The sequence below is a fragment of the Neoarius graeffei genome, chromosome 12, assembly GCF_027579695.1.
Source record: "Neoarius graeffei isolate fNeoGra1 chromosome 12, fNeoGra1.pri, whole genome shotgun sequence".
NCBI classification, from domain to species: domain Eukaryota; kingdom Metazoa; phylum Chordata; class Actinopteri; order Siluriformes; family Ariidae; genus Neoarius; species Neoarius graeffei.
In genome coordinates, this window is record NC_083580.1 from 43,044,069 (window position 1) to 43,071,375 (window position 27,307).

Sequence of the window (27,307 nt, forward strand, 5' to 3'; positions counted from 1 at the left end):
GTAATACTGGATCATTTTCCTCAAGAAATAAATGACTGAGTATAATATTTTTGTCTCATTTATTTAACTGGGTTCTCTTTATCTATTTTTAGGACTTGTGTGAAAATCTGATGTTTTAGGTCATATTTATGCAGAAATATAGAAAATTCTAGAGGGTTCACAAACTTTCAAGCACCACTGTATACGCTGATCAAAAATTTAAATGTAAATGCCAAAGTAAATATTTTTATTCATAATCTTCATTAACTCTCTGGGGTCGAGAGCTTTGCCGGCAAACCTCAGCAGGTTTAGCATGAGTAGGTCATGTATTTAGATAAATATCTTCACAAGTTTTTCACCATACAAGCATGATAAACATATTGACAAACTTTATACTTTCCTATGTGCCCAGTCCCAAATAATAATATAGTTTTTAAATTACCTAAATTAGATGAAACTTAGAACTTGTCACCTTATTCAGACACACCAGAGTCAGAGCGCTGAGCACTCACTTACACATTCATAAAAGACTATTCACATGGTAATGGCATGATAATCACTTTCACTCTTTCGGTTTGTCTTTCGCGGTGGGAACGCCACCACTAACAGAATAAAATCTGTCAGACATAGTTCAGACTATTTGGAGGGAAAACTTGTGAGATGACATGCAAATTTTATGCGCTTTGGCTGATTCAGGACAGCGATTCAGTTCAAGCTTGAGAACTGCGAAACCGATGATAAGCAGTGCCTTTTTTTTTTTTTTTTTAACTTCGATTCGATTCAGCCGAAGGTCAACTCGAGTAAGTGGAAATATTTCCTCCTATTTATTATGAGCAGACTGGTTGATGTGTGCACGCTGGAGTGTATACACAGTGAAAAAAAGACAGCAATTTTTCCAGAGTTAAAAGTATTTTCCTCAAAAACAGTTCATTTTGCTCTATTTTGAGTTGAGAGTGTAAAATTTGGAGTTGGAGCAAAATGACAGCGTAGTTGTGTAACAGTAGGTTGCGGTTCTGAACTGAGTAAAATAGTACAAGAGTTAATTTCAAGACACACTGAATAGAATCAAATACCAAAATAAAGTCAAATACTAGATAAATGAAGATGTCTGTAAAAAGCAGTTTTAGAACTGTGTAGGAATGTGTGAAAAACATGACCTTACCCATTGTGACTTAACCTGCTAGGATTAAGAGTTAATCTGATGGGATTAACTCCGTGGCAGTGGGAGGGGTTTTCACTCTTCTCATTGAATAGAAATTTTTCACACTTCTTATTGAATACCCCTCCCACTGCCAACCCTTGACAATAGGACATACATTTTTTGATGGCCAATTAATTGTCCAAATCAATGGAGCAGATTTAAGTTTTTGTGCTTGATGCATTCCTAAGACTGAACAGAATCACCTCAAATGACCAAAACGTTTCGACAGAATGGGTAAGGTCATCCCCCCCCCAAATTCCAACACCGTTCTAAAACTGCTTTTTTAAAACTGATCTTAATTTATCTGTTATTTTTGAAAGAGTACAATCATGACATACATACTACATAGATATTATTGTAGCTGAACTTGTGCGGAATACAAAAAAAAGTCATAACTTGGAAAATATTGCTTAGATTTGTTGAACTTGATAAAATCAAAGCATACTAAAATCATTAGAGTGCCAGAAAATACCCTCAGACCCCAGAGGGTTAATGAAACATTTTCTTAACAATTAAAACCGAAAAAGAAAAGTCAACAGACCTGTGAATGTGTGAAAATTGTCAGTTTGTGTCAATTGTATTTAAGTAGGCGCTGAAAAAAAAAAAATTCAGGCGATTGAGTCTGTGATGAACACAAAATGCGAGTACTCGTGTGACAGAACATTAGCGCCAACCATTTTCTGTGCTGTGCAAATATCCTCTGTTATTACAAGGGTTTTCCAGGGGAAGGGAGTGAGGCATGTGAAAGGTTGGAGGGGTTTCCAGTTTGCATATTTAAAAACAAAACTGAACTTCATACGTATTAAAGGAACTCTTGGAGTAATCATTTGTGCAATATTTTTGTGGCAAGTCTACATCAGGGGTCATCAAACTATGGCCCGCGGGCCGACTCCGGCCCGCCACCCCCCTTTGACCGGCCCCCCAGCCCTCTGCCCCCCACCACTTGAACCGGCCCTATGAGGCAATCCCCAAAAGTGGTCATGGCCTATTTTTTTAAATTGCTTTTTGGCAAATAATAACATGTCTGCATCTTGTATTTTGTTGATTTTATCAATTAAAATTGATATTTAGTTATAAAATGAACTATTCATATTTTCAAAATTTTCGTCATATGCTCGCGATCAAGCAGTGACAGGCAGCGCACGCGCAGAGAACTGTCAGTGTTCAGGACAGCAAAGTGGCTAGCGGTAAGCGAAAAGCTGACAGAGTGCAGAGTTTTTAAAGAGCAGTGGACCACCGATTACTTTTTCATTCAGTGTAAGGAGCGTGCAGTTTGTCTTGTATGTAAAGAAAGTGTGTCGGTTTTCAAAGAATATAATCTGCGTCGTCACTACGAAACCCGCCATAAAGAGTATGCTAGTTTGCGAGGGCAAACAAGAGAAGACAGGATTCGGAGGATGAAATGTGGACTGGCTGCACAACAGAATGTATTCCTTCGCCAAACCCAGATCAACCAGGCTGCTGTCTGAGCTCGCTATAAGGTAGCTCACCTACTAGCTACCCATGGAAAGCCGTTTACTGATGGGGACTTTGTGAAAGTATGCATGCTTGCTGTGGCCGAGGAGGTGTGTCCCGACAAGAAGGATGCGCTCAACACGGTGAGTCTCTCCGCACCTACTATGACCAGGCGAACCGAAGATTTGGGGGACAACGTGTATGACCAGCTGAATGAGAAAGCGTCAGAATTCGAGTTTTTTGCTTTGGCCATGGATGAGAGCAATGACGTGCAGGACACAGCAACTGCTGTGATCTATTGCTCATATTATTATAATTTCACTGCTTTTTTTTTAAAATGTATTTATTTTATAGGCCTATTTATTTGACCTTTATTAAGTTCTGCACACAATTATTATTAATAATATCAACAGGCCTACCTACAATTTATAATTTTCCACTCACCTTTGCCAGTGTCAATCACCTCAACTAGGCAGATGTTTCTTACCTTGACAGCTTTGATGTTATTTTTATTACAAAATAAATAAATGGAATATCTGTGGTATTTCAAATTAAAACAAAGTGTGAAGACTCGATTACTACTTTTGCAAACCACTAGTAAAGATAAACAAATATGTGCCAGGAATCAAGTGTTGATATAGTAGTGTTGATATAGTAGCGGGGATATAGTAGCGGGGATGGCTGTGCCAGGCTAGTAATCTCTACTACACAATGAGGCCTGCTGGTGGTCATATTTGTCTGGGTCATACAATTCTGTTATATAGCTGACCCGACCCCGGCCCCCCATCATAGTCAGGAATGACAATGTGGCCCCAGAGAAAAAAAAGTTTGGTGACCCCTGGTCTATATCAATTAATCTCTTTTCAATAAAAAAAAAAAGGGGGGGGGGGTCCTACCATAAAAAAACTTCATCAGCAAAAAGCTATCCGATATATAGGGGTCTAAGAGCTCATTATATTGTGGCAATGCATAAGTGAGGCTTTATTAGGGCCCGAGCACCGTAGGAGCAAGGACCCTTATTGGATCCGTCAGGATTATTATTCCCCCCAAAGATGTGACCATTTTTGAGGTGGTTCCCATTGGTGAAAACTCATGAAACTTGGCACATACAGCACTGCTTGTGACAGTTACTCTGGAAGACAGCTGTGGCCCAGTGACTCTGTAGTGCCACAGTTTGCAGCCAAGTCTTCTGCCCGGCATATAGTTTCATGTACGCACAGCAAAGTTGGTACACATGTGAGTCTTCCGAAGACAAACACATTTGTAATATACATTGCCTTAGCTACAGTGGGGCAAAAAAGTATTTAGTCAGCCACCAATTGTGCAAGTTCTCCCACTTAAAAAGATGAGAGAGGCCTGTAATTTTCATCATAGGTACACTTCAACTATGAGAGACAGAATGGGGGGGAAAGAATCCAGGAAATCAAATTGTAGGATTTTTAATGAATTAATTGGTAAATTCCTCAGTAAAATAAGTATTTGGTCACCTACAAACAAGCAAGATTTCTGGCTCTCACAGACCTGTAACAACTTCTTTAAGAGGCTCCTCTGTCCTCCACTCGTTACCTGTATTAATGGCACCTTTTTGAACTCGTTATCAGTATAAAAGACACCTGTCCACAACCTCAAACAGTCACATTCCAAACTCCACTATGGCCAAGACCAAAGAGCTGTCAAAGGACACCAGAAACAAAATTGTAGACCTGCACCAGACTGGGAAGACTGAATCTGCAATAGGTAAGCAGCTTGGTGTGAAGAAATCAACTGTGGGAGCAATTATTAGAAAATGAAAGATATACAAGACCACTGATAATCTCCCTCGATCTGGGGCTCCACGCAAGATCTCACCCCGTGGGGTCAAAATGATCACAAGAACGGTGAGCAAAAATCCCAGAACCACACGGGGGGACCTAGTGAATGACCTGCAGAGAGCTGGGACCAAAGTAACAAAGGCTACCATCAGTAACACACTACGCCGCCAGGGACTCAAATCCTGCAGTGCCAGACGTGTCCCCCTGCTTAAGCCAGTACATGTCCAGGCCCATCTGAAGTTTGCGAGAGAGCATTTGGATGATCCAGAAGAGGATTGGAAGAATGTCATATGGTCAGATGAAACCAAAATACAACTTTTTGGTAAAAACTCAACTTGTGTTTGGAGGAGAAAGAATGCTGAGTTGCATCCAAAAAACACCATACCTACTGTGAAGCATGGGGGTGGAAACATCATGCTTTGGGGCTGTTTTTCTGCAAAGGGACCAGGACGACTGATCCGTGTAAAGGAAAGAATGAATGGGGCCATGTATTGTAAGATTTTGAGTGAAAACCTCCTTCTATCAGCAAGGGCATTGAAGATGAAACGTGGCTGGGTCTTTCAGCATGACAATGATCCCAAACACACCGCCCGGGCAACGAAGGAGTGGCTTCGTAAGAAGCATTTCAAGGTCCTGGAGTGGCCTAGCCAGTCTCCAGATCTCAACCCTATAGAAAATCTTTGGAGGGAGTTGAAAGTCCGTGTTGCCCAGCAACAGCCCCAAAACATCACTGCTCTAGAGGAGATCTGCATGGAGGAATGGGCCAAAATACCAGCAACAGTGTGTGAAAACCTTGTGAAGACTTACAGAAAACGTTTGACCTCTGTCATTGCCAACAAAGGGTATATAAAGTATTGAGATGAACTTTTGTTATTGACCAAATACTTATTTTCCACCATAATTTGCAAATAAATTCTTTAAAAATCAGACAGTGTGATTTTCTGGATTTTTTTTCTCATTTTGTCTCTCATAGTTGAAGTGTATCTATGATGAAAATTACAGGCTTCTCTCATCTTTTTAAGTGGGAGAACTTGCACGATTAGTGACTGACTAAATACTTTTTTGCCCCACTGTATGCCCAACAGGAATTTTGGATTGTGTGCGTTCTGACACACATTTTGAAAACACTCCACCAAAGTGGTTCATTGGATTCATGGTCAGATTTGGTATACGTCAAGAGGTCGATGTTAAATTTTGAAGGGATTTTTAGTATATTGCAAGGCGATTTTTGATATATTCTGACACGAATTTCTATGTCTCCCCTGGCAAACAGGAAATGCCTCAAATTCACCATGCATTGCTTGTTGCCCACACTTCTCAGGTTGTTAGTTACGATGGCCATAATGATATCCACATGACCGGAGTGACACCGTTGAATAGTGCCACCATTTGGCAATGGAAAAAGTGGCTTTTTCACCCGTCTCAGCTGTACTCCTCCTATACAGTTTACCGGCTTCATGCCAGACTGGATGTACATGAAGTCGCCAGGCTCCTGATTTTATATTGTGAAGGGATTTCTGACATGTTGAACAGTGTAGCCAGGGGGACAGGATGAATGTGTACACCTTTCCACAGATTTTTGAGGCAGTTTCATTAGTTTGATCACTGACAGGATTTCAACCAAACCATGAATGAGCAGCTTGGGGGTTGGTCTAGATGTGCTTACGTCATAACATCGTCCCATATGACAACACTGTTTCTAGCTTGCTAGCAGCAGTGCCGCTAATTGTACCGGCTAATCAAGTATTTTAACCCTATAAAGTTGACGGACATGCTATTTACGCCATTTCCTCGGAACAAGTCAGGGTAAACTATCTGTGCTAGCCACCAGGCTGGTTGCACTTCCTAGCTGCAGGGCTTTCTAATAGAGCCTAGCCAAGTCGTTGGCCAACAGTGGCTAGCCGAGGAGACAAATAGGAAAAGATGGCTTAGCGGTAAGAGGGTTAAGAGAAGCAGATGACATTTTGTTCCTTTGGTTAATTGTGGTGTTAATTTAGTGACTGTCAGGGATGGAAGGTTGAAGAACTGTCCCAATATGTCTCAAGGTTGACGTTTCCTCCATTTAGGTAACAGCCCAACTCGTATGAATTGCATCCGTTACAGTTTATATGTAAAATCATCAATGTTCTTCACAAGTGGGATAGTAATGCATCACAAATCAGCTCAAGTTTAAACGGCACAAAAGATTTTGACTTGCATACCAAAACTGTTCTGCCTGTATGCCACTGTCTTCCAGACACAACAGATATTTCCAAATATTTAAAAAAAAAAAGACTTTTTTGCGCGCACACAAATTAATGGCAATGTCTGAAATGAGATATTTCATAGTTGCGCTCATGAGCCCGTCATCATATATTGCCATATGGAAGGGAATTCGTTGAATTATCTCCCCTTTGAAACATCGGACCGGGATTATTTTGCTTCATGCACATCTTCAGGTGGTACTGTGTAAAGTTTCATCAAAGTCCATCAAACCGTTTAAGAGGAGTTGCATTTACAAGACACATGGACAGACAGACAGACAGACAGACAGACAGACAGACAGACAGAGTGATGCTTATATACATACCCCCCAAACTTTGTTTGCAGGGGGTATAATAATAATAAATAATTTCTTGTGTCTGTAACTCAGCAGGGAGAACTGCCCCAGGCGATGGGCATGGAGCTTGAACAGCATGTAGAAAGTGGAAAGGTGAGTGAATTACAAATTACAGAATCAAGCAATAAAAGTATGAGAGGCTGTGGTACAGATGAGTGACAAATTAAAACCAAAATGAAGTGTCTTAGTAGTGAGGTGACCATGAGTCTCGAGAACATCTTCAGTGCTCCTTGCCAAGTCTGTGGAACTGTATTGAAGGGATGAACTTTCTTCCAAGATGTTCCCTCATTTATATATGACCTTTATTTTATCAGGCAATTTAACTGAGATCAAGAGTTCTTTTGCAAGAGACACTCGAGTACAGTAGAGAGATCTCAGGTATCTTATTTGTACTTATCTAGAAAAACTTAAGCCCTTTTGAGGATCTGTGCCTGTACTTTGTCCCCCACCACCTTTGAAATCAAATTCTGGCCCTGCCTGAGAAAAACACTACCAGTTCTCCTACTGAAACTGCATCCCTTCAGCACAGGACTCACCATAAGATCGGTGGCTTTGATCCAACTTGGATTAAAAAAAAATAATTGTTCGAATTATGACTAAAATAAATGTGAAGACTTAAATATGACTCCTTTAACGATTTGTTCGAGTCCAAATGCTCTGTAATAGGAGCCACAGGGAGAAGTCCTGCAGGTGACCATCCTCATCCAGCGCACCCCCCCAAGCCAGTAAACTTAGGGAGAAAACACTGCACTGCATTAAAAACGGACATGATTCTGTAGTGGAAATTGCTGCATGCACTCAAACACATCGGAAGTTAAAACCATATCCAGAAAACACCACCACCACCACCACCTTCTCTGGGCCCGAGCTCATTTACAATTGACTGAGGCGAAGTGGAAAAAAACTGTCTTGTGGTCTGATGAATCGAAACTTGAAATTCTTTTTGGAAAATCATGGACACCACATCCTCCACACTAAAGAGGAGAGGGACCATCAGGCTTGTTATTACATTACAGGCATTTAGCAGACGCTCTTCTCCAGAGCAGCATACAACAGGACCCTGATATACCCACAACAGTGGGCAGCCTGGGGAGCTGGGGGTTAGATGCCTTGCTCAAGGGCACTTGAGCCATTCCTGCTGGTCCAGGGAATCGAGCTGGTGACCTTTTGATTCTCTAAATTTTAGGCCATTTATCAACACACATTTCAAAAGCCAGCATCCATGATGGTATGGGGAGAATTCGTGCACGACATGGGTAGCTTGAACATTGGGATGGCACCATTAATGCTGAATGATAGATACAGGTTTTGGAGCAACATGCTGCCATCCAGACAAGATCTTTTTCAGGGAAGCCCTTGCTTATTTCAGCAAGACAATGCCAAACTGCATTCTGCACATCCTACAACCACATGGCTCCGTAGTAAAAGAGCCCACAGTTCAGACTTGTCTCCCGCTGAAAACATTTGGCACATTATGAAGTGCAGTATACAACAAAGGAGACCCCAAGCTGTTGAGCAACTCAAGTTGTATATCAGGTGAGAACGGGACATTTCACTTTCAAAAGTACAGCAACTGGTCTCCTCAGTTCCCAAACATTTAGTGCATTGTTAAAAGAAGAGGTGATGCAGCACAGTAATACTTCTGGCATCAAACAAACAAATATACACACACACACACACACACACACACACACACACACACACACACACATATATACACACACACACACACACACACACACACACACACATATATATACATATACACACACACACAACCCCGATTCCAAAAAAGTTGGGACAAAGTACAAATTGTAAATAAAAACAGAATGCAATGATGTGGAAGTTTCAAAACTCCATATTTTATTCAGAATAGAACATAGATGACATATCAAATGTTTAAACTGAGAAAATGTATCATTTAAAGAGAAAAATTAGGTGATTTTAAATTTCATGACAACAACACATCTCAAAAAAGTTGGGACAAGGCCATGTTTACCACTGTGAGACATCCCCTTTTCTCTTTACAACAGTCTGTAAACATCTGGGGACTGAGGAGACAAGTTACTCAAGCTTAGGGATAGGAATGTTAACCTATTCTTGTCTAATGTAGGATTCTAGTTGCTCAACTGTCTTAGGTCTTTTTTGTCGTATCTTCCTTTTTATGATGTGCCAAATGTTTTCTATGGGTGAATGGTCTGGACTGCAGGCTGGCCAGTTCAGTACCCGGACCCTTCTTCTACGCAGCCATGATGCTGTAATTGATGCAGTATGTGGTTTGGCATTGTCATGTTGGAAAATGCAAGGTCTTCCCTGAAAGAGACGTCGTCTGGACGGGAGCATATGTTGCTCTAGAACCTGGATATACCCAGACATTGATGGTGTCTTTCCAGATGTGTAAGCTGCCCATGCCACACGCACTAATGCAACCCCATACCATCAGAGATGCAGGCTTCTGAACTGAGTGCTGATAACAACTTGGGTCGTCCTTCTCCTCTTTAGTCCGAATGACACGGCGTCCCTGATTTCCATAAAGAACTTCAAATTTTGATTCGTCTGACCACAGAACAGTTTTCCACTTTGCCAAAGTCCATTTTAAATGAGCCTTGGCCCAGAGAAGACGTCTGCGCTTCTGGATCATGTTTAGATACGGCTTCTTCTGGATCATGTTTAGATACGGCTTCTTCTTTGAACTATAGAGTTTTAGCTGGCAACGGCGGATGGCACGGTGAATTGTGTTCACAGATAATGTTCTCTGGAAATATTCCTGAGCCCATTTTGTGATTTCCAATACAGAAGCATGCCTGTATGTGATGCAGTGCCGTCTAAGGGCCCGAAGATCACGGGCACCCAGTATGGTTTTCCGGCCTTGACCCTTACGCACAGAGATTCTTCCAGATTCTCTGAATCTTTTGATATTATGCACTGTAGATGATGATATGTTCAAACTCTTTGCAATTTTACACTGTCGAACTCCTTTCTGATATTGCTCCACTATTTGTCGGCGCAGAATTAGGGGGATTGGTGATCCTCTTCCCAGCTTTACTTCTGAGAGCCGCTGCCACTCCAAGATGCTCTTTTTATACCCAGTCATGTTAATGACCTATTGCCAATTGAGCTAATGAGTTGCAATTTGGTCCTCCAGCTGTTCCTTTTTTGTACCTTTAACTTTTCCAGCCTCTTATTGCCCCTGTCCCAACTTTTTTGAGATGTGTTGCTGTCATGAAATTTCAAATGAGCCAATATTTGGCATGAAATTTCAAAATGTCTCACTTTCGACATTTAATATGTTGTCTATGTTCTATTGTGAATACAATATCAGTTTTTGAGATTTGTAAATTATTGCATTCCGTTTTTATTTACAATTTGTACTTTGTCCCAACTTTTTTGGAATCGGGGTTTTATAGATATATAAAACCCCGACACACACACACGTGCGCTCATTTTGTACTATTTTCAATGAAATACAGGGTTTCCATGATTTGCAAACCACCACATTCTGTTTTCATTGACATTTTACAGAGTTTCCCAACTTTTTTGGAAATGGGGTTGAATAGGTAATCTCATCTGAATAGTACACCTGAGCAATAGGGTGGTATAATATCTACATTGTGATAAAGTTCTAAAATATATAAATATCTATATTGTGATCAATTATAACCCCTTTCATTCAGTAATCTGACTGACATGAAATAAAACTTTTTTTTTTTAATAAACATTAAGGTTTATTTTAAATACATATATCAGTTAGCAAATCTGAATATTGTAATACATATTTTACATTATAGTAATTAGAGAAAACTATTTTAATGATTAAAAAAAAAAAAGTCAACCGTACTGAATAGGAATTAAAACAGTGCATAACTTGTACTTCGAGTGAGGATTTGCTCTCAGTACCTTAATGACATAGATGTCCTTCTGGGGCCGCAGGTGCTGGTCTCGACAGTACTGGGCAGCGGCTGACTTGCGGACGATGTGATCCAGGTAAAGGCTGTTGGGTTTAGGGCCTCGCTTCTTCTTCTCGTGGAAGCGTTTCAGGTAGTTTACTGCAGCACTCGCACGTCTAACACATGAGAGAGAGAGAGAGAGAGAGAGAGAGAGAGAGAGAGAGAGAGAGAGAGAGAGAGAGAGGGCTCAAACTTATACCGGAAACATTGGGTAAGTATCATATTAAAACCTTAGTCAAGCCACACTGGCACAAGAGTGACCAACACTGCACTCCAGCCTTCAAGTATCTGTAATGAGGAGCAAGTTTCTTTGAAAGAATTCTTCCTTCCTTTTTTTTTTTTTTTGGGGGGGGGGGGGGGGGGGGGCAGTTTTCCCCCTTATTTAGATATGGCCAATTCTCACCCACTAAACACGTCTCCCCTATCAAACGACAGCTACCAACCAGAGAGGGTAACAGCCATCATGTGATGTCAGTGAAACATCTTTTCGAACTGATTTTTATGCAACGTTTGGGGGCGGCATGACAGTGAGTAGCCACTTCCGTATCCATGAGCTCACAGACACCTATGCTTGACGAGCATAACTAACTGACAGGTGAGAGAGAGACCCCCTCCCTCCCTGAGAACAGAGGCAAGTTTTGCTCTCTTGGGCTCCCACTTTCACTTCCGGCGCCATCCCAGGCAACAGCCTGTCAGAGTCGCTCGTCGTCATCTCGTGCATTTTTTTTTAATACACTTTTCTTTAGATTTAAAGCATTTTATAACTTCTAGCTGTAACTACATTTTTGGTCTAAGTGGCACAATGTGGTTTTGCACATTTTTTTTTATCACTTGTGGAGTACTTTTATCAAGATGGCTTTATTTCATGATGAGAGCATTTCTAACGAGTGCTCCGAGAGCACAGTATCCTCCACTGGCAAGTATGTCATTACTCTGGTAAAATGCGACTGAATTGAACAAAATTGCAATATGCATATTACCGACATTTAACAAAGAATCCTGTCAAGTTTCGTGAAATTCCTCCAAAAACTGTGAGAGGAGTTGATTTCAGAAGGCGAGTACTCTTCCCGGGACAGACGGATGGACGGACGAACGAACATCACCACGACAATCTACCTTCGGGCCTTTCGGGCAGCGGGGGATAAAACTTGTGAGCAAAGTTGATTTCAGAAAGCAAGCACACTTTGATGAAATTGCCTAAGTTTGTTAACAACCAAGGGCATAACTCTGGGAAAATTTGCCCAAATTAAACGAAATTTCAACATGCGTATAACTGTCCTATAACAAAGCCCTTTGCCAAGTTTGGTAAAATTCCTCCAACAATTGTGAGAGGAGCTGATTTCAGAAGGAAAAAAACAAACAAACACTCATGAAATTGTCAAAGTATAATTTTGTCAATCAAGGGCTGTAACTCTGGTAAAATGTGACCAAACTGAACAAAATTACAATACGTATATTCCCGACATATAACAAAGAATCCTGTCAAGTTTTGTGAAATTCCTCCCAAAATTGAGAGAGGAGTTGATTTCAGAAGGTGAGCACCCTTTCCGGGATAGACGGACAGATATTGCCATGACAATCCCCCTTCGGGCCTTTCAGCCAGCGGAGGATAAAAAGTATAAATTTCTTCATAAAACAAAAGTTACATACCTAACTAAATGAGATGCTTCAGATATGCATGTGATAAAAATGCTAAAACAGTGTTTCCCACAGACCAGGTAGCAATTTGTGGTGCTCCACTGTGCCGATGAGGGAATCGTGCGCGGTGGTGTCGTGGAGTCGGTCATTGGGGTGTATGCAAAGTGTTTACAGCGGGTGGTGTTCAAACACGGTATTTTTCTTCAGAGTCACCTGCTGGGACTATTTTAAAGCTACAAGAAGCATTTGAGATTATTCAGTTCAATCTAAATTCTTTTAAGTTCTTTAAGAGAAGACAGCTAAAACAATTTTTACCAGAACCCTGCCTGGTTTCATTCCTCGACCCAACTTTACATTACAGGGCAGGCCATTAGTTTGCTGGGCTTGATGTTGGTAGAAAACCTGTCTTTTTAAAATTTATGAAAATTACTAACCAAAATTGAAGTTTAGTTTTTACCTTAGTTTTTTGCCTTTTTGGTGGCAATCTTTCGATCATTCTTTAGTTGACACTCAAGGAATAAATTGCAAAAAACAAGCTGGAGGTTTTTATTTTAAATATTGAACTCAACATTTACCTCAACCAATACTAAAATGAAATAAATAGTATAATGTAACAAAATAATAATAAAATTAGGCTCGTGGGAAATCCTTATTTATTGTGAATGTCAAGCCATTATTAATAACTTGCATGAATGCTGAAGCGGGATAAACGGGATAATGCAATAAGGCCGGTTCCTCGCGTCAAGCTAGTACGGTATGCATCAAAATTGGTTTATAGCCTGACTCAGGGATGTCCGTTTCCTGTAAGCCAAGAAGGCTATGATAAAGCTCATCACGAGCACGACGTAGGCTACCTTTTAAAATAAGGGGTCGGAAAGTGAATCGGGACGGCTGCGTTACTTTTAATTAGCCTAACAGGCCTATTTGCAGTCCGGGTATATGCGCAACGGCAGGCCTGTGTACACGCCTCTCCGTCTCCCTCTCTCTTTCTCCGTCTGTGTGTGGGTGTGCGCGCACGTGTGAACGAGAAGAAAGAGCACTATGAATGAACGGAACGATACGCAACGGAATTTTTTTTTTTCCAAAATCGCGAGTCTGATTGTGTGACAATAGGAATCCATTGTGTGGCACTGCGCCACACAATGGTCCATGTATGGGAAACCCTGCTCTGTGGTGGCAACTTGTTAAAACCATCATGCAGAGTACTTTGAGAGTAATAACGTTCCCTTGTGGCGTTTAGACCAGGACAAAGTAAAATATGCTTGATTGTCAGAGATAACCTACAGAAAAGGTAAGATGGTGGTTCTTCACCGTGGAATAAAAAACATGGGTGAGCCTTGAATGACCAATATGATGCCTGGTATGCACTACTTGGTCATGTCTGGTTCGAACTGAGAATAAAAGTGTCTTACTGTTGGCAGGGTTGATTTCATACAATTTGTTTTACAATGCATTCTGAATTATTCCAGTGAATTCTAAAGGAAAATGGGAGGACATCTGTCCATGCACTGAATCTTAAGAGGGTCATACAGGAAGACAACAAGCACCACCTTCCGAACACAAGTTGATCTACCAAAGAATTGTAAAAGAAAAATATAAAATTAATGTTCTGGAATTGCCAAGTAAAAGTCCTGACCTTAATCCAACAGAAATGTTGTGGAAAGACCTGATGCAAGCAGCTTGTATGAGGAAACCCACCAACATCCCAGAGCTGAAGCTGTTCTGTACGGAGGAATGGGCTAAAATTCCTCCAAGCCAGTGTGCAGGACTGATCAACAGTTACCGGAAACATTTAGTTGCAGTTATTGCTGCACAAGGGGGTCACACCAGATACTGAAAGCAAAGGTTCACATACTTTTGCCCCTCACGGATATGTAATATTGGATCATTTTCCTCAATAAATAAATGACCAAGTATAATATTTTTCTCTCATTTGTTCAACTGAGTTCTCTTTATCTACTTTCAGGACTTGTGTGAAAATCTGATAAATATGTTTTAGGTCATATTTATGCAGAAATATAGAAATTCTAGAAGGTTTACAAACTTTCAAGCACCACTGGATGAATGTACTGTACATGTTTCGATGGAGGCCTTTTTTAAATGGCTTGTCTTGAGGCAGAAGCCATACGCACAGCAAGCCTGCTTAAGACTATTAAATGACTTACAGACGCTTCTCCTGAGGGATGTCGAATGAGGCTGCCATGTTCATCAGAGTGGGCAGGCAATGCAGGTGATGGCTGTGGGAGTGAGGGAGGATGGTATTGGCCTGCAGGAAACAAAGACAACTCACTGACTCAGAAAGAAATGCTGGAGAAGTTAGCATCAGCTGTTTAAAGTGGAAAACAGAAAGATACCATGTGCAAGAGTTCTCCAAGGAGGATAGTAGCGCAGACTGAAACATTATCGTCACTGCTAGTGACGACTTCCACCAACCCCTGAGTACACAGACAGGTTTAAATGAGCAGACATGGCATATGTAAGCATCTTGATCACTCATACAGTCTTCCCTGGAGTCAAAATATTTACAGTGCTTCTACAACCCCAAGTCCAAAGTTGTTGGGACTGTGTCAACTGTAAATAAAATCAGGAGTGCGATAATTTGCAAATCATGGAAACCATACATTTCATTGAAAAAAAAAAAAAGTACAAAGCCAACATATCAAATGTTGAAACTGAGAAATTTTATTCTTTTTTGAAAAATATATGCTCATTTTGAATTTGATGACAGCAACACTTTTTTTTAAAATAAAGTTGGGACAGGGGCATGTTTACCACTGTGTTGCATCACCTTTACTTTTAACAACACTCTAAACATTTGGGAACTGAGGAGACCAATTGCTGTAGTTTTGAAAAAGAAATGTCCAATTCTTGCCTGATATACAATTCAGTTGCTCAACAGTTCGGGGTCTCCTTTGTTGTATTTTGCGCTTCATAATGCGCAAAATGTTTTCAATGGGAGACAGGCCTGGACTGCAGGCAGGCCAGTTTAGCACCTGGACTCTTATTCCGGAGCCATGCAGTTTTAATATGTGCAGAAAGCGGTTTGGCATTGTCTTGCTGAAAGAAGGAAGGCCTTCCCTGTAAAAGATTTTGTCTGGATGGCAGCATATTGCTCTGAAACGTGTTTATATCATTCAGCATTAATGATGCCTTCCCAGATGTACAAGCTACCCATGTCATGTGCAATAATGCAGCCTTGTACCATCACAGATGCTGGCTTTTGAACTGTGCACTGATGAGCCGGAGGGTTCCTCTCCTCTTTAGCCTGGAGGACGTGGTGTCCATGATTTCGAAAAAGAATTTCTACTTTTGATTCATCAGACCTCGGGACAGTTTTCCACTTCGCTTCAATCCATTGTAAAAGAGCTCTGGCCCAGAGAAGGTGGCAGTATTTCTGGATATTGTTTATATATGATTTTAACTCACAGATGATGGTTTTCTGAAGTGTTCCTGAGCCCATAACAGTGATTTCCATGACAGACTCAGGTCTGCTTTTAATGCAGTGTCGCCTGAGGGCCTGAAGCTCACTGGCATCCAATGTCAGTTTTCAGCCTTATCTCCTGCACACAGAGATTTCTTCAGATTCTCTGAATCTTTTAAATGATATTATGTACCATAGATGATATGATCCCCAAATTCTTTGCAATTTTACATTGGGGAACGTCGTTCTTAAATTGTTGCAGTTTGCCCACGCAGTCTTGCACAGAACAGTGAACCCCGCCCCATCTTTACTTCTGAGAGACTCAGCCTCTCTGAGATGCTCTTTTTATACCCAATCATGTTACTGACTTGTTGCCAATTCAACAAATTATTTTTTTAGCCTTCCACAACTTTTTCAGCCTTTTGTTGCCCCGTCCCAATTTTTCTGAAACTTGTTGCTGACAAATTCAAAATGAGCATATATTTTTCAAAAAAAAAAATAAAAATTCCCAGTTTCAACATTTAACATGTTGTCTTTATACTATTTTCAATAAAATATAGGGTTTTCATGATTTGCAAATCTTCACATTCTGTTTATATTTTATACGGTGTCCTAATTTTTTTGGAACTCTGGTTGCATTTTAATATTTCATTTAAAAATAAAATAAAATAAAAAACCTGCATCGATTTCAATGAACTGTCAAGAAAAATGTAAAATAATAATCATAAAACCTCTAAAAGTCCACTATTGATGAAGGCAGACAGTACAAGTGCAAGGTAGTTATCCATCAAGTCAGGCCTGTCGAAACAACAGATAACAATTAATAATTTTTCATTTTTTGTGCATTAAAGGCACTTCAAGTAAACAGATCAGACATTACAACCAATCTCTGACAGGTGATTGCTGATATTCTTAAGTAGTTTTTAATTTTAATATTTACATTTATTGATACAAACGGATAAAATAGTACTAAGTGTGTTGAAAGGAAGCTAAGCATGAGCAAATGAGAAAATGTCCAGGGATTAGCACAGGACAAGATTTATGATTACAGCAGCAGATACAAGTCTATGGGACCCAGGTAAGATTATGCACTGAAGAAAGTACAGAATTTGAGCATAAACTGTGCATTTCAAGAGGCAATTAAGAATATCAAACCAGATTCTCAAAATTCTGCTCTGACGGGACAGCATTTATTACTCTCTCGCCCACTCCCCTCTCTCCAGAGCTCTTACCTCGACCGTGCCCGATGAGGGAGGATAATTTTGGCTTCTGAAGCCACAAAGCCGTCCGATAGCCTCCAACTATCCTGAAATCTACTGGGATCTGCAGAGTGACAGACAGAAGAATGTTAAAAAAAATTTTTTTTTAAATGTATTGCAATCCATTAACTCTTCTATTCCAGACAAATTTACTTTTGTCTATTGTCAGCTGTTTTCATAAATTACATTGCATCATGTAATTTTGCATCACCACCCACCGACGCTAAGCAGCGCTTCAATGAAATCTTGTGTAACTACAGGAACGGGGAGGCGGAAAATATCATACAGCACGTCAAGAAGTCCTTTCTGTTGAGAGATGATTTAAATTACAATTTAAAACTAGCTTAAATAAAACAATTTATTACAGCCAGTACAGCATTACCCTCCTATTTATATCTGTGTGCGCGCGTGCTCACACACACAGTGGTGCTTGAAAGTTTGTGAATCCTTTAGAATTTTTTATATTTCTAAATATGACCGAAACATCAGATTTTCACACAAGTCCTAAAAGTAGATTAAGAGAACCCAGTTAAACAAATGAGACAAAAATATTATACTTGGTCATTTATTTACTGATGCAAATGATCCAATATTACATATATGTGAGTGGCAAAAGTATGTGAACCTTTGTTTTCAGTATCTGGTGTGAGCCCCTTGTGCAGCAATAACTGCAACTAAACATTTCCGGTAACTGTTGATCAGTCCTGCACACCGGCGTGGAGGAAATTTAGCCCATTCCTCCGTACAGAACAGCTTCAACTCTGGGATGTTGGTGGGTTTCCTTACATGAACTGCTCGCTTCAGGTCCTTCCACAACATTTCCATTGGATTAAGGTCAGGACTTTGACTTGCTCATTCCAAAACATTAACTTTATTCTTCTTTAACCATTCTTTGGTAGAAGGACTTACAGCATGTGCTTACGGTCGTTGTCTTCCTGCATGACCCACTTTCTCTTGAGATTCAGTTCATGGACAGATGTCCTGACATTTTCCTTTAGAATTCGCTGGTATAATTCAGAATTCATTGTTCCCTCAATGATGGCAAGCCGTCCTGGCCCAGATGCAGCAAAACAGGCCCAAACCATGATACTACCACCACCACCACATTTCACAGTTTTCCTTTCTCCAAACATAACACTTTTCATTTAAACCAAAAAGTTCTAATTTGGACTCATCCGTCCACAAAACATTTTTCCAATAGCCTTCTGGCTTGTCCACGTGATCTTTAGCAAACTGCAGACAAGCAGCAATGTTCTTTTTGGAGAGCAGTGGCTTTCTCCTTGCAACCCTGCCATGCACACCATTGTTGTTCAATGTTCTCCTGATGGTGGACTCATGAACATTAATATTAGCCAATGTGAGAGAGGCCTTCAGTTGCTTAGAAGTTACCCTGGGGTGTTTTGTGACCTCACCGACTATTACACGCCTTGCTCTTGGAGTGATCCTTGTTGTTCGACCACTCCTGGGGAGGGTAACAACGGTCTTGAATTTCCTCCATTTGTACACAATCTGACTATGTCTGTCTGACTATGGATTGGTGGAGTCCAAACTCTTTCCAGATGGTTTTGTCACCTTTTCCAGCCTGATGAGCATCAACGCTTTTTTTGAGGTCCTCAGAAATCTCCTTTGTTCGTACCATGATGCACTTCCACAAACATGTGTTGTGAAGATCAGACTTTGATAGATCCCTGTTCTTTAAATAAAACAGGGTGCCCACTCACACCTGATTGTCATCCCATTGATTGGAAACACCTGACTCGAATTTCACCTTCAAATTAACTGCTAATCCTTGAGGTTCACATACTTTTGCCACTCACAGATATGTAATACTGGATCATTTTCCTCAATAAATAAATGATCAAGTATAATATTTTTTGTCTCATTTGTTTAACTGGGTTCTCTTGATCTACTTTTAGGACCTGGGTGAAAATCTGGTGTTTTTGGTCATATTTATGCAAAAATATAGAAAATTCTAAAGGGTTCACAAACTATCAAGCACCACTGTATGTATGTATTTTTTTTTTAATTTAAAAAAAACAAACAAACAAATTTTATTGTACAGCACTACAGGATGAAAGCTGATCTAATAATCCCCTCACTCATGCACTGTAGACCTGCCAACCCCCAACAGGAATATAGTTCCACAGAAACGTAAAAAAAATAGCTTTTAAGAGGGAACCCCCCCGCACTTTCTACATAATCCTTTCACAAATGCACATGTCTAACAGAAACCAGGAAATCGTTCCACATTGCTGACATTTTTCACTGTCGATCTGCTGTTGACAGAAAAGAAAAAGCGCATTTTTAATCACTTCTTAATTATCACTAGGCTTCCATTAATGTGCAGTATGTAGCCAAAAGTTTGTGGACACCTGACCATCACACCTATACGTGGGCCTATACTATTGCTACAAAACTGTATCGACTATCTTTGAATGCTGTAGCATTACAATTTCTCTTCACTAAGGGGAATAGCCCAAACCTGTTCCAGCATGATAATGCCCCATATGCAATGCACGGTCCATGAAGACAAGGTTTTTCAAGGCTGGTGTGGAAGAACAAGCAGTCTGTACAGAGTGTGCTGACCTCAATCCTGCTAATGCTCTTGGGGCTGAATGGACAAATCCCCACAACCACACTGCAAAATTGAGTGAAAAGCCTTTCTAGAGTGAAGGTTATACAGTGTCGAATTCTAATTCTATCAACAAGGGGAAACTAGATGTGGAATGTGATCTTCAAAAAGCACATAAATGTGGTGGTCAGGTGTCCATAAAATTTTGGCCACATATGGCCCTTTTCCACTACCCTTTTTCAGCTCACTTCAGCCCGACATGGCTCGCGTTTCGACTACCTCAGAGCAGCACGACTCAGCTCGCTTCAGCCCTACTCAGCACCCAAAACTCGCACGGTTTTGGAGTCGGGCTGAAGCGAGCCAAACCGAGCCGAGTGGGGCAAGGGGCGTGAGGAGACACTCCCCTGTGCACTGATTGGTGAGGAGGAGTGTCCTCACACGCCCCGCGAGCACGCTGGGATCTGTAAACACCGTAAACCCGGAAGAAGAAGAATTACGAGAATTTCTGAAGCCTTATGCGCCTCGCCTCATCTATACGCTCTTGCCAGTATCTGTTGGCGTTGTCGGTGACAACAAGCCACAGCACCAAGACCAGCAACACTAACGACTCCATGTCCTCCATGTTTATTGTTTACTATCCGGGTCGTGAGACTACCGCTTAAAAGATCACTGATGTCACTGTTTGCGCCGCCTAACGACATCACGTGACATCCACCCACTTTCGCTAACTCCACCCAATGTGTCCACCCACTTCCAGCCAGCACGGTTCAGCGCGGTTGTAGTCGAAATGCAACTCCAACAGCCCCACTCAGCACGACTCAGCCCAACTCAGCCGCGTTGGTAGTGGAAAAGCGGCAATAGTGTAGGAAATTGATGTTAACTATATACTTGTCTCATGTTCGTTGAATCAAACGAACTTCAATAGATTTAGAACCAATTCAAAACATTCTCCATTTACTGAGACAGAAACGAAGGGCCCCTCATCAACACATATTTCAAATGCCAAATTCCAGTTTAGACATTACTGATGTGAGATGGTGGAATGGGGAGGGGCTTTCAGGGGGTTACTTAATCTCAGAGTCCAAAACACTGTCAAGTATTCCAGATCCATATAATGATTGGCTCATCTGCTGCTCTTTTGTTGTATTTTTCAGCAACACCCCATAACATCGCACTCCAAGTAAAAACGCACAAGGTTGGAAACTCTTCTACGGAGTTGTCATGAACAATCATTGCAGTCACTTGCAAACACCCAATACTACATACCCTCACTTCCATATTCGGTATACAGAGAAGGCCAATGAGGGACTGGATGCCGGAGCTGCCTGACTTGCAGAGGTTAATGATGCCTGGATTCAGACAGAGCCAAAAAAAAAAAAAAAGTGTCTCAGGAACAAGAGTTAAACACTGGATAAAAGCATGTCATGATATAACGTGATATTGCATTGCAGAAATAGATTGAAATCATTTCTTTATGAGCTTACCAGACCATGAGCGGAAGGAAGCAACGATAGACATCTTACTAGCTAGAAAACGGGCCTCTCTGTCCTCCCTAGCATGCAGAAAAGGTTAAACCAAAATGCTGTTCATAAACATGATTGAAAGACTCAACAATCAAAATGGTGTAATTGTAATCGTACACTTACTTGAGCTGGGCCTCTGCCGTGTCTGGATTGTGTCTGTAGTGGAAGTCTGTATAAGGTGCCAGGATTTGCTAAGGCGTGGGGGGGAATTAAAAAAAAAGAAAAAAAATCAAATTATATGCCTTGAGTGTCTAAGAGCATTGTATTGCTTCAGTCAACTTCTCCTGAATTCAGGCCCTGTTGCCACCTCATGTTAACATGTCCGTATTCTAATCCATATCTGGAAAATAGATCACGTTAACTCACCCTTGTATTTATGAGTTTCTGAATCATCTGCATTCCGTACATCTGATTTCATATAAACGAGCCAGATCGGTATGGTGTAGGAAGTGAGTCAGCGGTTAACATGGAAGATGAAGGATGCCTTTTTTCCCTTTTAATTTGGTCATTTACTGCAGATTTTTGTAAAAAATTTGATTAAAAAAGTTGCACCCTGTGGGCAGCAGTCAAACTAGATTTTCACCTCGCTACATCTTTCTATTTTACATCTTCCTGGAAAACATCATGCAGGAGACACTGATGGACTTTCATCTCTCTACAAGCATCAACAGCAGACTAATATGTAACCTGCACTTTGCTCATGACATTGCCCTGATGGGAAGCAGCGAATCAGAGCTCCAGATGATCACCACCAGCCTGGAAGAAGCTTCCGCAGACTATGGAATGGAGGTCGGCTCTGAGAAGAGCAAAATTTTGGTCAACAGCTTCAGACAAGACGCATCGACAATCATGATGCTTAACAATCAGAAGCTGGAACAAGTGGACAGTTTTAAATACCTTGGGTCCACACTAACAACTGATGGCACCTCAACCAAAGAGATACGAACAAGACTCAGCCGAGCTACCTCTGCCATGACAAGACTGAATGTGATCTGGAGGAGCAACTTCAGCAGCTTCCCAGTAAAGACCCAATTATACAGATTTCTTGTGGTATCCATCTTCTTATATGGACCCTAACAGCAGACTGCAAACAGAGAACTGAAGCACTTGAACTTAAGTGCTTCAGGAGACTGCTACGCATCTCATATACAGAGCACAAGACTAACAAGTACAACCCCGATTCCAAAAAAGTTGGGACAAAGTACAAATTGTAAATAAAAACGGAATGCAATAATTTACAAATCTCAAAAACTGATATTGTATTCACAATAGAGCATAGACAACATATCAAATGTCGAAAGTGAGACATTTTGAAATTTCATGCCAAATATTGGCTCATTTGAAATTTCATGACAGTAACGCATCTCAGAAAAGTTGGGACAGGGGCAATAAGAGGCTGGAAAAGTTAAAGGTACAAAAAAGGAACAGCTGGAGGACCAAATTGCAACTCATTAGGTCAATTGGCAATAGGTCATTAACATGACTGGGTATAAAAAGAGCATCTTGGAGTGGCAGCGGCTCTCAGAAGTAAAGATGGGAAGAGGATCACCAATCCCCCTAATTCTGCGCCGACAAATAGTGGAGCAATATCAGAAAGGAGTTTGACAGTGTAAAATTGCAAAGAGTTTGAACATATCATCTACAGTGCATGATAACATCAAAAGATTCAGAGAATCTGGAAGAATCTCTGTGCGTAAGGGTCAAGGCCGGAAAACCATACTGGGTGCCCGTGATCTTCAGGCCCTTAGACGGCACTGCATCACATACAGGCATGCTTCTGTATTGGAAATCACAAAATGGGCTCAGGAATATTCCCAGAGAACATTATCTGTGAACACAATTCACCGTGCCATCCGCCGTTGCCAGCTAAAACTCTATAGTTCAAAGAAGAAGCCATATCTAAACATGATCCAGGAGCCCAGACGTCTTCTCTGGGCCAAGGCTCATTTAAAATGGACTGTGGCAAAGTGGAAAACTGTTCTGTGGTCAGACGAATCAAAATTTGAAGTTCTTTATGGAAATCAGGGACACCGTGTCATTCGGACTAAAGAGGAGAAGGACAACCCAAGTTGTTATCGGCGCTCAGTTCAGAAGCCTGCATCTCTGATGGTATGGGGTTGCATTAGTGAGTGTGGCATGGGCAGCTTACGCATCTGGAAAGACACCATCAATGCTGAAAGGTATATCCAGGTTCTACAGCAACATATGCTCCCATCCAGACGACGTCTCTTTCAGGGAAGACCTTGCATTTTCCAACATGACAATGCCAAACCACATACTGCATCAATTACAGCATCATGGCTGCGTAGAAGAAGGGTCCGGGTACTGAACTGGCCAGCCTGCAGTCCAGATCTTTCACCCATAGAAAACATTTGGCGCATCATAAAATGGAAGATATGACAAAAAAGACCTAAGACAGTTGAGCAACTAGAATCCTACATTAGACAAGAATGGGTTAACATTTGAGATGCACCGATTGACCGGCTGCTGATCGTAATTGGCCAATTTTCACGTGATCGGCCATGACTGGTGACCGGCCAGTCAAAATTAAAATATGCCGATTTTCTGCTGATCAAAACTTGTGTATCACAGAGATGAAAGTGGAAATACTCGTAATTCGCAACTAAAAAGACTGCAGCTACACTGGCAGCTTGAGCATGCTTTCTAGTGCGATTGTGTTGCGCTTGCGCAGAACAGTGTCAGTCCTGCGCACCTAACGAGCTCCGGCGTGCGCACCGTTAACCAAGAACACCTGTCTTTATTAAATATGATATAATGGCATATGGCAGTATGACTGAAAATTATTTTTCCATTTTTTGTTACTGAATGGGGGAAGAAAAGGGCTGTTCCATAAGGGTTAAGTTTTCAGACCTAAATATGAAAGAGTGTTCCAAAGCAATATGTCCAAATATAGTGAATTTTTTTTCCAGATATTGGATGTGAAAAGAAGAAAATGTTTGTGGTTGTGTGAATTTCCCATTACAGGAATTAATACGTTAGCCTATTACCAAACATCTAGTTAGATTTGTACAAAGAAAGAGAGAGAGAGAGAGAGAGAGAGAGAGAGAGAGAGAGAGAGAGAGAGAGAGAGAGAGAGAAAAAATGTCTTTTTGTTTGTTTTACAACCTTGGTTGCACTTGATTCCATTGGAAATTACTCTACAAATACACATTTGACAAAGATGATAGAATGGCTATGGTACAAGTACGACTGGAAATTATTTTTGTATTTTGATACTGAATGAAGAAATGGGTTGTTCCATAAGGCATAAGTTTTCAGATCTAAATAGGCTTATGAAAGTGTGTTCCATAGCAGTAGGCAAATAATATATGAGGGGGAAGTTGTTTTTGTACCAGATATTGGATGGGAAAAGAAAAAAATGTTTGTGTGAATTTCCTATTTCAGGAATTAATATGTTAATACCAAACATGAAGAAAGATTTTACAAAGAACAATGTCTTTTTGTTTGTTTGTAATTCAGCGCAAGCAAGCAGCCGTCCGCTCCTGCAGCCATGAAGGCGCTGGTCACGCACCCGCTTGTCACACTGGGGGTAAAAATGGCAACTGCGGAGAGTTAGAGAACGAATGCGAGGAATGCGAGAGTGTCTCCCGGCAGTGACCTTCAGGGGGGAAATGTTGCCTCAGCAACGGCGTGAACCAAGGCCAGTGCTGTCTCAGGGCGCCGAATGTCGATAAGATATGAATTGTTTGGTCTTTCCAGACGCAGTCTTTGCACGTCCACACCGCTCGTCCATATCTGTCCATTCCGTCCATTCTATTCAAATTGATCTCCGAAAAACGTATTCCTTGCAAAGCTGAAAGCTGCTCCGAGATAACAACCATTTTGTGGTTAAAGTTCTGAATGTCCACAGTCTGAGTGCCAACAGGTTTGCCCACCACTCCAATCATATCGGGCAGCTTTGTGGGGTTTTGAACAGCTATCACTGTCGTCTGATTTCCTCGAAATACCAGGGCAATGCCTAATCCAATCAGCAAAAGTCTTGTAATCATGGTTCCGAATAGGTAGATATCTTCAATGCCCTCCACAGAAAGAATCGCCAGGCACACGACCCGCCACCGCTCCCACGCGTCCATCGTGTAACCAGCCGCAAACGTTCTGGCAGGACAGACGGGTTCCCCCGAACCCAAACTTCTCGTTGAGAAAACTGTGTCAATTTCGTTAGGAGACCAGTTTATCAATTCCATGCTTTTTTTAGTTTAGAAAGTAATGCAGGAAGAGTCTCTTCAAAAAGTACAGCAGACGAGACAAGACACAGAAGCACAAGCAGGGAAAAAAAGGAGGGAGAGCAGAAAATGCAACCGCCTTCCGTGGAAGCACGGAGAGAAAAAATGGCACCCCTACGACCTCAGCAGTCAAGGGATAACTGAACTGATCTCTTCTCCAGCCTTGTCAGGGAGCATGATAGGACAATGGTATATTGCACACAATCTCAAGTATAGAACGCCTTGGTTATGTTACCGAATTGCTCTTTTTGTTTCACCTTTTGTTATTTGGCATCTTTGAGGGACAAGCGACAATTCGGAAATCCTGCATTTTTTTCCCCCCTTGAAAGAACACACTACTGCCCTGGCTTCTAGTTTTCCATTGGCTCACACCTCCAAGATTCACAAATGTTCCGTACAGAGTCTCGCTTCAATGAAATCGTGGCACAGGAACACAATTGGGATTAGCGGAAAACGGTACCAATTTATTTTTTCACAATAGCACGTTAATGCAAAATATGAACTTGAGAAAATCAGGCTTGTACCTCCAGCTCCATTTAAAATACATTTCTACAGATATGAAACCATTTTTCAGCATTCGAGACACAAAGGTGCGTACCTCAAGCTCCACGTCTGAGCGCACGTACTGCCGTGTGTGAGGGTGATTGAGTAGGTGCAGGATGGTGGTCATTAGAGCCTCGTTGATGCGGCTGAGTTGACAGTCGATCACGTTCTTCAGGATGGTTTTGAGTCCACCACGCCGAGCCACAATCTCCGGGTTCTTCAGTGCTGCACAATCACCACACCAATTAGGCGGGGGGAGACAACCCACCACACGAGACATGCACGCGTGTCTGTATATTCACTCACCAAGTTCACATATGATGGCAATGCAGGCGCGCACCATGCGGTCTCGATCCTGTATGCCATCGTTGCCCACGGCGATGAGGGAGTTAGTGATGGAGCTTGGGAAGAGCTGAGCATTCACAGTGATCATCTGGAACAATGAGGAAGACGGAGTGAGGGGAATAATACTTCCTGCTTTTATGGCATTATATTGAATTAAGAGAATCAATCAGAGGGAGAGAGCAGGAAAAAGAGTCAATCAACAAATAGAGCAAGAAAAGGAGTGAGAGAGCAAGACAGAAAAGAAGCTAAAAAGAGAGAAAAGAGGGTGAACAAGAAAGAGAAAGAAAAAGAAAGAGCAAATGAGAAAGGGTGACTGAGAGATAATCAGCAGCCTGTTGAACCGCTAAACATTTGTCGCAGGGGGCCCCCCAAACCTTTGGGCAAACAACCTCAAAAGAACATTACGAATTTTTCTATGACCTCAAGCCTTTTTTTTTTTTTAAATATAAACACAGGACTCGTGTAGTATTTGAATATTTTGTCAGTAGCATGTGTGTCATCTAAGTTGACTAAAAACCAAAGGCATATTACTTGTACTGAATTACCCAAGTCATGGGAAGTGTTATCGGAAAATAAATCCATGATGGGATGACGTAATATGACCTGTTCAAAACTATTTGCTAATCCAAAAACATCCAGAAGACGAGTATACAAAACAGACTGGAGTGGGTTTCCCAAAAGCCTCTTAACGCTAAGAGCATCTTAACTAGGAGAGTATGTGTTCATTATGATGCTTAACCATGACCTTTGTGCTACGATGCTTTTGGGAA

At 41.3% G+C, this 27,307-nt stretch overlaps 1 protein-coding gene across 1 annotated transcript in view; it reads right to left on the reverse strand.

The window, feature by feature from the left end:
- rictorb (RPTOR independent companion of MTOR, complex 2b) overlaps positions 1 to 27,307 on the reverse strand; it is a 141,276-nt gene that overhangs the window by 60,344 nt on the left and 53,625 nt on the right. Inside the window, exons 7-17 of the mRNA XM_060935914.1 lie at positions 26,499 to 26,625; positions 26,248 to 26,417; positions 21,529 to 21,596; positions 21,367 to 21,434; positions 21,149 to 21,231; positions 17,529 to 17,616; positions 17,284 to 17,374; positions 16,783 to 16,849; positions 14,985 to 15,065; positions 14,796 to 14,896; positions 10,943 to 11,108 (exon numbers count right to left, since the gene is read on the reverse strand). Of these exons, the coding sequence (XP_060791897.1) occupies positions 10,943 to 11,108; positions 14,796 to 14,896; positions 14,985 to 15,065; positions 16,783 to 16,849; positions 17,284 to 17,374; positions 17,529 to 17,616; positions 21,149 to 21,231; positions 21,367 to 21,434; positions 21,529 to 21,596; positions 26,248 to 26,417; positions 26,499 to 26,625 (1,110 nt within the window). The remainder of the gene's footprint in view (positions 1 to 10,942; positions 11,109 to 14,795; positions 14,897 to 14,984; positions 15,066 to 16,782; positions 16,850 to 17,283; positions 17,375 to 17,528; positions 17,617 to 21,148; positions 21,232 to 21,366; positions 21,435 to 21,528; positions 21,597 to 26,247; positions 26,418 to 26,498; positions 26,626 to 27,307) is intronic.